Source organism: Rhinoraja longicauda, chromosome 10 (genome assembly GCF_053455715.1).
Source record: "Rhinoraja longicauda isolate Sanriku21f chromosome 10, sRhiLon1.1, whole genome shotgun sequence".
Taxonomy (NCBI): Eukaryota; Metazoa; Chordata; class Chondrichthyes; order Rajiformes; family Arhynchobatidae; genus Rhinoraja; species Rhinoraja longicauda.
In genome coordinates this window covers 36513529-36527710 of record NC_135962.1, presented here as the reverse complement: position 1 = coordinate 36527710, position 14182 = coordinate 36513529, and the positions used below count along the sequence as shown (strand labels likewise).

Here is a 14182-nt window from a genome sequence, read left to right as displayed (position 1 = left end):
GTATGCATCCAGTTGGGGGCGGCAGCAGGGGGTGTGTGCTGGTTAATTACCTAAAATTGGAGAATTCAACATTGATACTGTGGTTATAAGCTACCCAGGCAGGATACGAGGTTTGTGTGTAGCCACATTCCAGCAATGGAGGAAGCCCAAGCCAAAGATTAACATGGGAATGGAAGTTAAAATGTTTCGCAACTTGAAGATTTAGTATGTGCTCCAGAGATGTTTGCGGTGTAAATTTCCCCTGTGGGACGAATAAAGGAATATATATAAACATAGCACAAAAAGTAAGGAAATTTGTGTTTGGTAGATTATTTCTTTGTTGTAACAATGCTTCTTGGCAATAAATCTTATACCGTTGGAAAGCCTGTTTATTTCCCTTTTAAATTGTGCCACATTTGTAAGGAACATGCATTTGTGGGGTGAGCAGCAGAGCTGAGTATGTGGGTTGCGCCCATGAAAAATCTGCCAAATCTTCTCTGCCAATGCCAAACAGCTTATTCTGCCATTGACTCTTGTTCGGTGTTGTTTGGTGGATTGGATGATTGAAGTCTGAAGAAACAAGACATATTGGCAATTTAACAATTTATTCATTTAATAAACAGGAGCCTCAGTAGCGTGTGGAAGAACCATACACAGCCACAACAGCCTGGCACCTCCTAATGCTGGTCACCAGCCTGGTCACACACTGTTGTGGGATGGCATCCCATTCTTCAACCAGCATTTGTCGCAAGTCAGCCAACGTGGTTGTGTTGGTCACTCTGGCACGAACAGCATGCCCAAGCTGATCCCACAAGTGTTCAATGGGGTTGAGGTCAGGACTGCTGGCAGGCCATTCCATCCTCTCCACTCCCAAATTCTGGAGGTAGTCTCTGAGAAACCCTGCTCTGTGGGGGCGAGCATTGTCATCTTGGAGGATAGAGTTTGGTCCCAGACTGTGGAGATATGGGATTGCCACTGGTTGCAGAATCTCATCTCGATATCTCTCTGCATTGAGATTGCCTCCAATGATGACAAGCCTCGTTTTTCCAGTGAGGGAGATGCCGCCCCACACCATCACACTGCCTCCACCAAAAGATGTTACTCTATCAGTGCAGCAATCAGCATAGCGTTCTCCGCGTCTTCTCCACACTTTGACCCTATGATCCAACTGCCGTAGGCAGAATCTGGACTCATCGCTGAACATAACGTTCCTCCACATGTTCAGGTTCCAGTGCACGTGTTGCCGACACCAGCGCGAACGGGCCTGACGGTGAAGGGCAGTCATGGCAGGCCTCCTGGCAGCCCTATGAGACCGGAGATCGGCTGCGTGCAGTCTGTTCCTAATTGTCTGGGCAGAGAGCCGTCGGGCATATCGTCCTGCAAACCTTGACTGCAAATCTGTAGAAGACAGCCTACAGTTCCTAAGTGCTGACAGGGTGAGGAAACGGTCTTCTTCGGGTGTCGTCTTCTTGGGACGCCCACTTCGTGGCCTGTCTCTGACATCCCCCGTTATATGGAACTTGGCCTTCACTTTGGAGATGGTACTTAGGGCTCACTCCAAATAATGCCGCAACTTGGTTTTGTGGAACACCAGCTTGAAGTTGCCCTATCGCACGGGCCCTATCCAGATCAGTCAAACGTGGCATGCCGATTCTTGGAGCAGACACCTACTGACCACTGTAGCAGGGCCCATGCTCACAGATGCTGCCAATCAGGCACCTGATTGTCAGCACCTGGGGGTACCAGAAGCTCAAAACAAGAGTCAATAGCAACAGCAGAATAAGCTGTTTGGCATTGGCAGAGAAGATTTGGCAAATTTTTCATGGGCGCAACCCATATACTCAGCTCTGCTGCTCATCCCACAAATGCATGTTCCTTACAAATGTGGCACCATTTAAAAGGGAAATAAACAGGCTTTCCTACGGTATAAGATTTATTGCCAAGAAGCATTGTTACAACAAAGAAATAATCTACCAAACACAAATTTCATTACTTTTTGTGCTGTTTATATATGAGAGAGATACTGCATGACCCACTCAGTTACTCCAGCACCTGCAGTTCCTTGTTTCCGAGTTTCTTCAGCATTTCGTTTACTGCTCCAGATTCCAGCATCTGCAGTCTTGTTTCTGTTGCAAGATGAAATGATTGGGAAGATGGCAGAATCAAAGGAATATGTAGATATGTGATGAGTTATGGATGCATTTGGAGAATAATGGCTTATTTTGTTATTTTTGCCCAAAGGAGATAGATTGTAATGTTTCTTGACATGAATAAGCCTTCACATAAAATTGGAAGGGGTCCAAATGAACTGCAGACGGGTCTCCAGTGTAATGGCTGAGTATGGCACCATTTCTGAATGAATTTACGTGGAAGTGAAATGAGGGTGAGAAAAAAAGAGATGGGTAGAGGAAAATTAATCGTAGAAATGGGATCAGGAGAACAGTACATGTTAATGGGAATGTAAGGGGAAGATATGGTATTGTGTGGGTTGTGAAATTAAGATTCCCTTCTGTGCTCCCACCTGATCAAAGGCCGTACATAATTAGAAATTAACCCAGGAACTACTATCTCAGCAATTGGATGGTCATGCTGGAGAGGTAAGTGGGAATAATTGGTAGTATTTGAACATAAAACTTGCAAGAGCCCAAAGCTTTTAGAAACATTTTAAACTTGAATCAAACAAACTGCTAAACGAACGTGAGGCAAGCAGGATCTGTGGAGGTAAGGGAACAAAGAGATTTGGGTTTTGATATCGCATCAGTCCTGCGCCAATTAGTTTTTCCGCTCCAAATTACAACATCCACAGTATCTTGCATCTTCATTCAAATCTGAATGTTCAGTTGAGAGACACAAAGCTGAAGTAACTCAGCAGGACAGGCAGCATATCTGGAGAGAAGGAATGGGTGACGTTTCACGTCAAGACCCTTGTTCAAATGGTTAGGGATAAGGGTAATGAGAGATATAGGCAACGATGTAGAGAGATAAAGAACAATGAATAAGATATGCAAAAAAGTAACGATTATAAAGGAAAGAGGCCATTGTTAACTGTTGGGTGAAAATGAGAAGCTAGTGCAACTTGGGTGGCAGGGATAGAGAACGTCATAATATAAGAAAATAACTGCAGATGCTGGTACAAATCGATTTATTCACAAAATGCTGGAGTAACTCAGCAGGTCAGGCAGCATCTCGGGAGAGAAGGAATGGGTGACGTTTCGGGTCGTGACCCTTCTTCAGACTGATGTCAGGGGGGCGGGACAAAGGAAGGATATAGGTGGAGACAGGAAGATAGAGGGAGATCTGGGAAGGAGGAGGGGAAGGGAGGGATAGAGGAGCTATCTAAAGTTGGAGAAGTCGACGTTCATACCACAGGGCTGCAAACTGCCCAGGCGAAATATGAGGTGCTGCTCCTCCAACTTCCGACGGGCCTCACTATGGCACTGGAGGAGGCCCATGACAGAGAGGTCAGACTTGGAATGGGAGGGGGAGTTGAAGTGCTGGGCCACCGGGAGATCAGTTTTGTTAATGCGGACCGAGCGCAGGTGTTCAGCGAAGCGATCGCCGAGCCTGCGCTTGGTTTCGCCGATGTCATGGTTACTTGAAGTGAGAGAAATCAATATTCATAGCACTGGGCTGTAAGCTGCCCAAGTGAAATATGAGATGCTGTTCCTCCAATTTGTTTTTAGCCTCACTGACAATGGAGGAGACCTAGGACAAAGGTCTGTGTGGGAATGGGAAGGAGAATTAAAGTGTTTAGGTGTTCAGGTAAGTCCAGGTGAACTGAGCGAAGGTGTTCAGCGAAACGATCAGCCATTCTACAATCAAGCAAGGAGAGGGAGGTGTCGGAGATAGTCCAAGTAAATTTGAATGCAGGATAGAAGTTGATGAAGTCCATGTGTTCTGCATGGGTGCAGCTATCTGTTACATTGAATATACCTGCACTGCAACACCTGTCCCTATACCTTCTCCCTCAACTCTGTCCAAGCACCCAACAATCCTTTCAGGTTAGGTAGAGGTTCATTTGCACCTCATTTACTGTATCCGTTGTTCAAGATGTGGACTCATACAGAGCTAGACAGGCCACATTTTGAATGCAAATGCCATTTTTAATTGAGCCCACAAAATCATTCGGCTGTGATATTCACATGTCACATTTTAAAATCTCAAATGGTTTGAGATACCATAGTTAAAGTAATTAGCTTGTTCCTCTACAGTAAATTAGTTAGGTTAATTTTTTGTAATGTCCAAAAATCAAAAAGTTACATCATGATGTGCTTTGTGTCGTGAGCCTGATTTGGTTAACAGACTGACTAAGATTTGCCTAAAATGTAATCATAACACAACTGACCTCAATGCATCATTTAAGAGAAACATGAAACTTTCTTAGATTTGGGAGAGGCTGACTTCCCTTCAATAAGATAGATGGGAAATCTAAAATTAGAACAGGAGATATTCATAATAAAATGTGTAAAGTCAAAACTTAATTTAGCATCATTAGATTCTTTGAACAAGTAACAGTAGACAATACTATTGGATCTGTATCTCTGCTTTGCATAAGACTTTTGGTGGGGTATTCCATAATAGACCACCAAGGTTAAAAAATGGAGACAGGACAAGCAGCAGAATGGATAACTGTTCACAGTGGAATAAATGGTTTGTGGTTTTCCCACAGGAATTTGCTTCTCAGGTTCGTTTTAAATCTTTCCACTCTCACCTTAAACCTGTATCCTCTGGTTCCTGAGTCCCCTAATCTGGGTAAAATACTCTGTAAAAAATACTTTGTGCATTCACCCTATCGATTCCCCTACTGTTCACAGATACCTCTATACGATCATCCCTCATCCTCCTGTGCTCCAAGGAACGAAGTCCTAGCCTGCTCAACCTTTCATAAATCTTCTCTGCACCCTTTCCAGTTTGGCATCTTGCCTATAACAGGCTGACCAAAACTGAACACAATACTCCCAATGTCGTCTCACAAATGTCTTGTACAACTGTCACAATTAACCTACATACCTGTACGTCTTTGGAGTGTGGGAGGAAACCGAAGATCTCGGAGAAAACCCACGCAGGTCACGGGGAGGACGTACAAACATGTCTTGTCGTTGGCAGTAGTCTGAAGAAAGTTGTGCCAGCCACAATGTGAGCCACAACAACAGCCCTCTTTAGCTCCTCAAGAACGGCTTATTTGTGCAGACAAGCAGCATCAGTGCATAGTCTTACTGTGAAACAATACAATGTGCTGGAGTAACTTAGCAGACTGAATCAGTCGAAAAAGGGTCCCAATGTCACCTATTCATGTTCTCTTGCTGCCTGACCCACTTGAGTTACTCCAGCACTTTGTGTCCTTTTGTTTATTAACCATCATCTGCAGTGCTTTGTTTCAACTATATGCAATGAAAATACAGTACTGTGTTATAAAGGACAATGGGCAATAACAGACACCAACCTCCCTCCCATTGACCGTAATAACCAGGGTTTACTGTACCTTAGTTTTGCAGCACATACAATAATCAATAATTGTGCTCCTAATATCATTGTGTAGCTGAATATCTCGGTAATGCTATGCATTGTCAACAAAAACTTGTATATTTTTCATTTGTTTTATTTTGATAAGTGGCTTGTTTATGGAAAGTTGAGGTATCTGCAATCTGATACTTGTAAACCTGAGTATGCTTTCTTGTGTTATCAATTTTCCTTATGAGGACCTTACACACTGCTGCATTTTTTGTCACTGTGCACCCAGTTTTATCCAGGATAAATCCTTTAAACTTGATGTGATGGTAGTGGAATTCATGTTGCAGAGTAATCTGTATTTTGACCCATTGGTGGCAAAACAACACCAACTAAACTATGAACTGTTGTGGTTGCACTAGGGACTTCAGGCTTTTGTTCTGTTTTCAGTACATATGACAAGTAAACACTCTTGCCTCTTAACATAAGATTCTAAACTATAGGCATCTGGGAAACAAAATCAGCTGCATTTGGTTTCGGCCAATAAAGGGGGTAGCCTACTTTGCAGTAAGTATAGGGATGCAATTAAGCTTGGTATTGTGGCTTGCACAAGACTGTTCTGTCAACTGATAAGGATATATTTGTAAAATGCCCAATTATAGGGGCTGGAAGCTTGATCTACAGATTTAGGCCATGTGAGTTTGAACACAAATTCCTATTTTGTAATCAGCTGATATGACTTATGATTTCAAGACTAATTTTTGTGGGTATCTTTCACGGTATACACAATTTTGCACAGTTTTTCTTGCTATGTATTTTTTTTCAAAGAAATCAAAATCTACAGTTATATTGTGATAATTTCTCTCCATTTATAGGTTGGCAACCATGCATCTGAAGCTGCACCCAAAGCTCCAGCAGAAAGATGCATCTCTTGAATCAAGCCAAGAGGCGTTTAGAGGCCTTCGGTCAAGCCACCACCCAACTGTAGTGGTTGAAAGATGCCAATCTACCTGCAATAAACCATTGTGCTGCAAATCCATTGCTTTGGCATCTCATATCAGCTTGTGGTGTCCAAGACCTTTTGGTTTCATTTCCCAAAATAAAATGTGCAATATGAGGAATCCATCTGATAATGTTAGCTTTAGTGGAAGAAAGAAACAAGTGTCTGAAAATGTTCTGCCTCCTTCGATTCATCAGGAAGAAGGGGAGGCACAATTGGACATTTGGGCAGTCATAAAACCTGGTAACACAAAAGAGAAAATTGCCTTCTTTGCAGCACATCAAAGCAATAACAGGACCAGCGCCATGAAAGTAAAGGGCAGTTGCGAGGCTGAGGTCACAACTGCTAAACGCAGAAGGAAATCGGTTGATCTAGAGAAAGTAAAGATTCAACCAGTGAGAAAAGAGAGTGTTGATAAAAGGTATTTACGTGCAGACCCACCAACAAGCAGTAACAGTGATGAGAATTTGTTTGTAAATATTGATAAACAAAATGCTGATGGACTTGGTCATAGCACCTCTCTTTCTGTAGCAGAAATAGTGGCTCTTCTGGAACAAAGGGCAAATTCTCTCCTCCCAGACTGCAGCAAACTGTTTACAAATGCCAACGCTCACTTGCCGAGTGTTGCGCATTCAAAGGGAGGGTCCCCATCAGTAGAAGCCATTTCATATGCAGGATTGGAGTCTGGTTTAAGTCACAAAAAGTCCACTGAAAAAAAACTACAGGGTGAATATGTTCGAGTTATCGAAGTAATAGCTAAGCTTGAATCGGAGTGCTTAAAGAATCAACACAACAGAAATGGACAAGTTAGGAATAATAGCTTTCGGAGAGGGGTGGGTAGGGTTTTGCTAACCGATCCACATCTTTCGGAAGAAAGCATGAAGAGTACAGGCGTTATTAAAAATTCAACTAATGTACACAGTACTGTTGATAACATTGGGCAAAGCAAAGAACAACGCGGTCACATAAGCACAAGCTATACTAAGCCATGCACAGAACCACTGGATAATGCCACAGATGTTCCATTTCCAGCTATTAGCTTTTCAGGTGTGGTATTGGATCTCTCTTCTAAAGAGGCTTCATTAACACACAAGGAAGCAATGTCATTGCCAAACAGTTGCAGAGAACTTTGCAGTTGTGATGCTGAGGTATCAGTGGAGTGCTGTAATACCCCGTCACTGTGTTGGGAAATGGACAATAAGTTTGTATCAAACTTTACTTTTCCGGAGAATGGTATGGGTGAATATGCAACTGACTTTATTGTCGATGGGTTCGAGTCTTGTGTGGTGGATAGGAATATGGATAGGGGGGTGAAGGAAGGAACAGAATATAGATCTATAACTAGACTTCATCCATGTGAGGAACCCCTTCCTGGAGAACTCTTTTTCACACTTGAACAGTCCCATGTGGAAAACTTGGATTTAAATGAAAATACTACTGAGAAAATACTGGATATTGCACAATGCAGGGATCACTTTCTGATTGCTGAAAGCAGAACATTCAACCGAAGTTGCTCACAAACAAATCAGGGCAATTCTCTTGCATCTTTTGGAACAATATGTCCTTCTTCAACTGAGCCCTTTCCTCTCAGGAGGCAAGTATCTCACGAGTTCCTGGAAACTCGCTTCAAAATCCAACAGCTCCTTGAGCCTCGGCAATATATGGCCTTTTTACCGCACCACATCATGGTGAAGATTTTCATGTTCCTTCCTACCAAAACCTTGGCAGCTCTCAAATGCACGTGCCATTATTTTAAGTTCATTATAGAAAACTATGACATTAGGGCAATAGATTCACGCTGGGTCGGTGACCCACGATACAAGGATGATCCATGCAAGCAGTGTAAAAAGCATTACTCAAAAGGGGATGTGTCACCGTGTCGGTGGCACTCTAAGCCCTATTACAGAGTTCTACCCTATGGGCGTTCTTACTGGATGTGCTGTTGGCAGACAGAAAAAGACTCATCGGGCTGTAAAATTGGGCTTCATGATAATAACTGGGTGCAGTCTCACAGTCGTATCCAACAAATATTTGAAAAGGTGTAAAAAGTGGAGAAGATTTATGGTTTAAAAAAAGGTGAAATTGGTTTAGTCTGACTGGCGATGTTAAAAAAAAGTTATTGAATTGTTTGCTTCCTATCAAAATTGGAATATTTTGTTGGTTCTGCACTGTTTACATTCTAGTAAAAACATGTTAGCTTACGTGAATCTGCATGAACCAAACTGCAGCAGGCAATAGCTGTGAGAAGTGCAGTATTTGCTCTATCATGTGTTTGATTTGTGATAGTATTGTACTGTTAATGTAACTGTCACAGCAACAAACCACTACAATGCAGCTATATCAGTGTTTGCAGTTAGTCTGTTTTAAGTAATGATCTGTCTTTTGAATAGATTGTATATTCTACCTAAAATTGCATTTAAGTGCAAAATATTGGCATGGAAATGAATAAATCTGAACAAAATTGGCCACCTGAGACTTATTGAGAATTAAGATGGCATGTGTTGCTTTACAATGAATGTTGGGTCAAATTCTGAACTTTATTAGTGGCACTGCAGAATTACAGGTTATGCAAAATGAAATTTGATTGAATGTGGCATTGCTTGGATTGTCACTGTTGGTGTACAGCAATGCCTACGTTGGATTAATTAGTCTCAGATTTTTTTTGGGGGGTGGGTTTTTACTGGTCTTAAAGGTTAGGTGGTATATATGGAGAGTTATATGAACTACTATTGTATAGTGATCATTTTACTGAGATGGATGTTTTAATAGGATTTACCAATTTTGTGTTAATAGCATATAACTCAACTGTACATCAGAAATAAAATTAATTGTGCCATGGCAAACAATTCTTTGGTCCAATCGATATAATTCAATTATAATTTTAATCTTGTTTGCTGAAAAGAAAAATATTTTGAACAAACTCTAAAACGCTTGGGTATTAAAAAGAGATGGGAAGAAATTAAGTCTCATTCCCACATACCAAGAATGGGCCATATTTTAATCCAAACATAATAAATTGCCAGGCTTTAACATTAGCACCTCAAATTAGCTTTTGTTTCAAGTTCCAGTCAAAACCCCTGTTCCATCTTCACTTTAAAAAAGATTAAATCTTCATGGCTATCTTTTTTTAATCTCAAAAGTGAAAGCAAAGAATATTCTTGCCTTGATTGATCTAATTTATAAGTGGAGATGTATATGTTTTAAAATCATGGTGGTTTCTTTCAAAGGGCAGAGAATTTGATTTTTTTTAAAGGTGGCAATTCGGGCCTTTGCATGACTAACTTTATTTTCTCAAGTCTGAAGAAATGGAATTTTATTTTAACTATATAACACTCTGCTCTCTACCTGCATGAATATAACATCCAAATATCCTGAGGCAGGTGAATCTTAAAACCTAAACAGGAAATAATCACCCACACATACCTGTTTGGAAAGATGGAAAATGACAAAACTGGTAATTGGCCTGAAAATGAATCTGTTATTCCCTTCTCCATGGATGCTGATTTGCTTTTTTTTTCCTTTTCACATGCAATATTTTGATCTTTGTGGTTACTCCAAAGAGTAAACGTAAGGATACCAAATATAAGGATTCATTTTGCTGAGTAAATCTTTAAAATGCTTTTATTACTGCCTTTGTAAGCTTGGGGTGCACAATTGCATATTTGTACATTATTATGTTTGTTGTTAGAGCTAGGATTTTTATTTTTGCCTTGATACTGTCTTTTAAATGTGTCCCTTTTGAATCTCAAACTTTTCAAAGTATCCCATCCATGTTTTTTTTAAAATTTATTTTCAGATGGTGCCTAAAATTGTTCATTTGTTAGCAACTGACTTAATGCTGCCTAACCTGTAACACTGCATATGGCATGGCATTGTAATATATTTTATTCCCCTAAACCTGCCGCTTGCTCTGAAACATGTGCTAATTGCAAGGATGTCTATTTACACTTCAGCAGTTAGGAGCACAATTCTAAAGCTGCTGTTTCTGTGTATCATGTACATTAACTTGCAATTTTCTATAACTTTGAGGTCTACAAACATAAACAATGTCAAATGAATAAACGTGGGATATTAATAGAAAAAAATTACTGGTTGTAGATGTTTGGTATCTAACTACGGAAATTCATTTATCCCCTTCTCTGTATTAGAACTGTTAAAGGTTTTTCTTTACTACACACATCAATATGTTGGAAGCTGTATTAGCCATCAAATATTCCTTTTTTCATAAAGCCAGATATTGTGTCGATTACAATTCATTTCATCCCTGAAATGGATTGTCATATTTTTGTCTCCAGTGTTTTGCAATTACACAAAACATTTGCCTGATCTTTAAATTTATTCCAAAATTTAGGTCTTGGATCATAATTTTTAAGCCATCTTGTTTTGTTTTATCTTTAGGATATGTTATTAGAACAACCGTAGCATTTAAATTATTTGTTTGTCATGTCCCTACATTGTGGCCTTTATGTCTTTTATTGTGCAGATATTCTCATGTATGTAATCATTTTGTTTTGTTATGCAATCTCAACCTTTGGAGCTGTTTGTAGGTCACAAGAAGATGGTAGATTGCATATACTATCCCTGCTCTGTGCTGTTAATTATTTTTTATTATGTCACATTAACAGCTTTTGAAGCTGGGACTGTAGTCTAATCTACTATGAATTGGTCTGTGGTGGCGGAAAGGAATCTGACAAAGTACAGAAAATTAGCTGTTAAGAATTACAGATGGTAACGTGATTTAGACTTTAGAGATACAGTACAGAAACTGGCCCTTCGGTCCCTGCGATCACACTGTACACTTGTACTATCCTACACACTTGGGACAATTTACAATTTTTTTAACCAAAGCCAATTACATCACAAACCTATGCGTTTGGATTGTGGGAGAAAACCGAAGTCTCTGGTGCTGCAACTCTACCCCTGTGCCACTGTGGTTATAAACTATGGTTTGTATTAAGTTGAAGAATGCTTAACCATTGTGTTAAGTTTGACAAAATATTACCCTTTGATTTAGAACATATAACATGGTAAAGTACATCACAGGAACAGGCCCTTAAGTTGCCAAGATAAACTAATCTCATCTGCCTGAGCATGATCCATGTCCATCCATTCCCTGCACATCAATGTGCCTGTCCAAAAGCCTATTAAATGCCACTATCGCATCTGCCTCCTCCACCGCCCCTGGCAGTATGTTGCAGACACCCACCACCCTGTATTGAAACAAAATGTGCCAGGTATATCTCTCCTAAACATTGCCTTTCGTCTTAAAGTTATGCCTTTTAGTCTTTTGACATTTCTGCCCTGGGAATAAGGTCTCTCCTATCTATGCCTCTTTTAATTTTACATACTACTATTAGGTCTCCCCTTAACCTCTGACATTCCAGAGATACCAATCCAAGTTTGTCCAACTTGTCATTATAACTAACTAGACCAAGTGGGCCCAAACTTCTCCATTGGTGCAGAACCCTCTTACAGTGAGCTTAAAATTGTTGCGCTATCGTGTACCGTTTTGACTGTATTTCAGGAACAAACAAACGAGTTTTAGTATATAGATGTCACCGAATACAGGTAGCATTCCAGTAAACCTCTACTGCATCCTCTCCAAAGCTTGGAACATCATTTGATACTAATTTTGGAAAATAGTGTGAAACAAATGTATTACTCATTAAACAATGATTCTATTTACTTTTCTGTAATTATAACTTGATGCATCCAAACAACACTTACTGCACCTAAACCTCAAAGCACATTCTTTTCGATGAGTAATAAGGATCGACATTTTTGGTTAACAACAGTTTGTAATTCAACGTGACCTAATTGCAATTTAAGACATTAAAGAGAAGGCAATTAGAATTTTTTTTTCCGAATGGACAATGAACCCTGAAAGTTTGAGATCTTTCAGAACTGAAGTTTTGCTTGATAATACATGTTTGGAACTTGCTTCCATAAATGGTGATTGAGTCTTAAAGTCAATTGTTGTTTGTAAACCTGCGCTTGGTGAATTTTTGTTATGCAGAGAGGGCAGGAGATGTGGAGCAAAGGTAAGTAGAATGACTGTGGACAAGATTAGTCATATTCTCATTGAATGGCTGAACAAATGCAATAAGATTTTTTGGTAATTAAAATAAAGTGGGGAAGTATCTGTCACTGGATGCCAGAAGACTAATACTGGGATGGGTCAGGATTTTAAGGTGAAATAAATGACAATATCTGCTGGAGGAACTCCTTGGATTGAGAAGCACCTCTGGAGGGAAATGGACTGTCCTGGTGTTTATTTCAGCAGGTCCACAACTGTTCCAATACTAATATCAGTTGCCAACATTACCTTCTACTGTTTCCTCCTCACTTCAGCACAATCCTGATTTCAAATGACTCAATACAGATGCATTCTCGTCGGCTACATTTGGATCGACAATGTTGGAAACGGTCAGCAGGTCAAGCAGCATCTATGGAAGGAGGAACAAAGATACCTTTTGCGTCAAAGATCGTGGTCAGAATTGTTTTTCTGCAAATATTCAGTCTGAATAAGGGTCTGGACCAGACATGTCATGCATCCATACCCTCCACAGATGCTTCTTATGTTCCTCCAGCAAAAAACAGCACTGGAGTAATTCAGCAGGTCAGACAGCATTTTGGGGGAATATGGATAAGTGACAATTTGGGATTCTTCTTCAGACTGATTGTGGTGGAGGGGTAGAAAGCTGGAAATGAGGAGTGGCAGGATGACAGCCTGGCAAGTGACCAATAGATGCATGTGAGGGAGTTGATGGGCAGATGGTTGGACAAATGCCAGAAATGAAAAAACAAAAGTGAGATAAGGATAAGTGAAGACAGCTGAAGAAATATATGTGGTAGGGGAGGGTAGAAATGGGTATGCATCCAGTTGGGGGCGGCAGCAGGGGGTGTGTGCTGGTTAATTACCTAAAATTGGAGAATTCAACATTGATACTGTGGTTATAAGCTACCCAGGCAGGATACGAGGTTTGTGTGTAGCCACATTCCAGCAATGGAGGAAGCCCAAGCCAAAGATTAACATGGGAATGGAAGTTAAAATGTTTCGCAACTTGAAGATTTAGTATGTGCTCCAGAGATGTTTGCGGTGTAAATTTCCCCTGTGGGACGAATAAAGGAATATATATAAACATAGCACAAAAAGTAAGGAAATTTGTGTTTGGTAGATTATTTCTTTGTTGTAACAATGCTTCTTGGCAATAAATCTTATACCGTTGGAAAGCCTGTTTATTTCCCTTTTAAATTGTGCCACATTTGTAAGGAACATGCATTTGTGGGGTGAGCAGCAGAGCTGAGTATGTGGGTTGCGCCCATGAAAAATCTGCCAAATCTTCTCTGCCAATGCCAAACAGCTTATTCTGCCATTGACTCTTGTTCGGTGTTGTTTGGTGGATTGGATGATTGAAGTCTGAAGAAACAAGACATATTGGCAATTTAACAATTTATTCATTTAATAAACAGGAGCCTCAGTAGCGTGTGGAAGAACCATACACAGCCACAACAGCCTGGCACCTCCTAATGCTGGTCACCAGCCTGGTCACACACTGTTGTGGGATGGCATCCCATTCTTCAACCAGCATTTGTCGCAAGTCAGCCAACGTGGTTGTGTTGGTCACTCTGGCACGAACAGCATGCCCAAGCTGATCCCACAAGTGTTCAATGGGGTTGAGGTCAGGACTGCTGGCAGGCCATTCCATCCTCTCCACTCCCAAATTCTGGAGGTAGTCTCTGAGAAACCCTGCT

General features: G+C 40.7%; 2 protein-coding genes across 2 annotated transcripts in view; one reads left to right on the top strand and one right to left on the bottom strand.

Moving 5' to 3' along the window:
* Positions 1-14182, bottom strand: part of gmfb (glia maturation factor, beta) — a 449169-nt gene that overhangs the window by 426271 nt on the left and 8716 nt on the right. The gene's annotated exons all lie outside the window — the stretch shown is intronic.
* fbxo34 (F-box protein 34) lies at positions 6301-13233 on the top strand. The gene has a single exon (XM_078406651.1). It carries the CDS (start codon positions 6313-6315, stop codon positions 8470-8472), a length of 2160 nt encoding a protein of 719 aa, XP_078262777.1. The 5' UTR covers positions 6301-6312; the 3' UTR covers positions 8473-13233.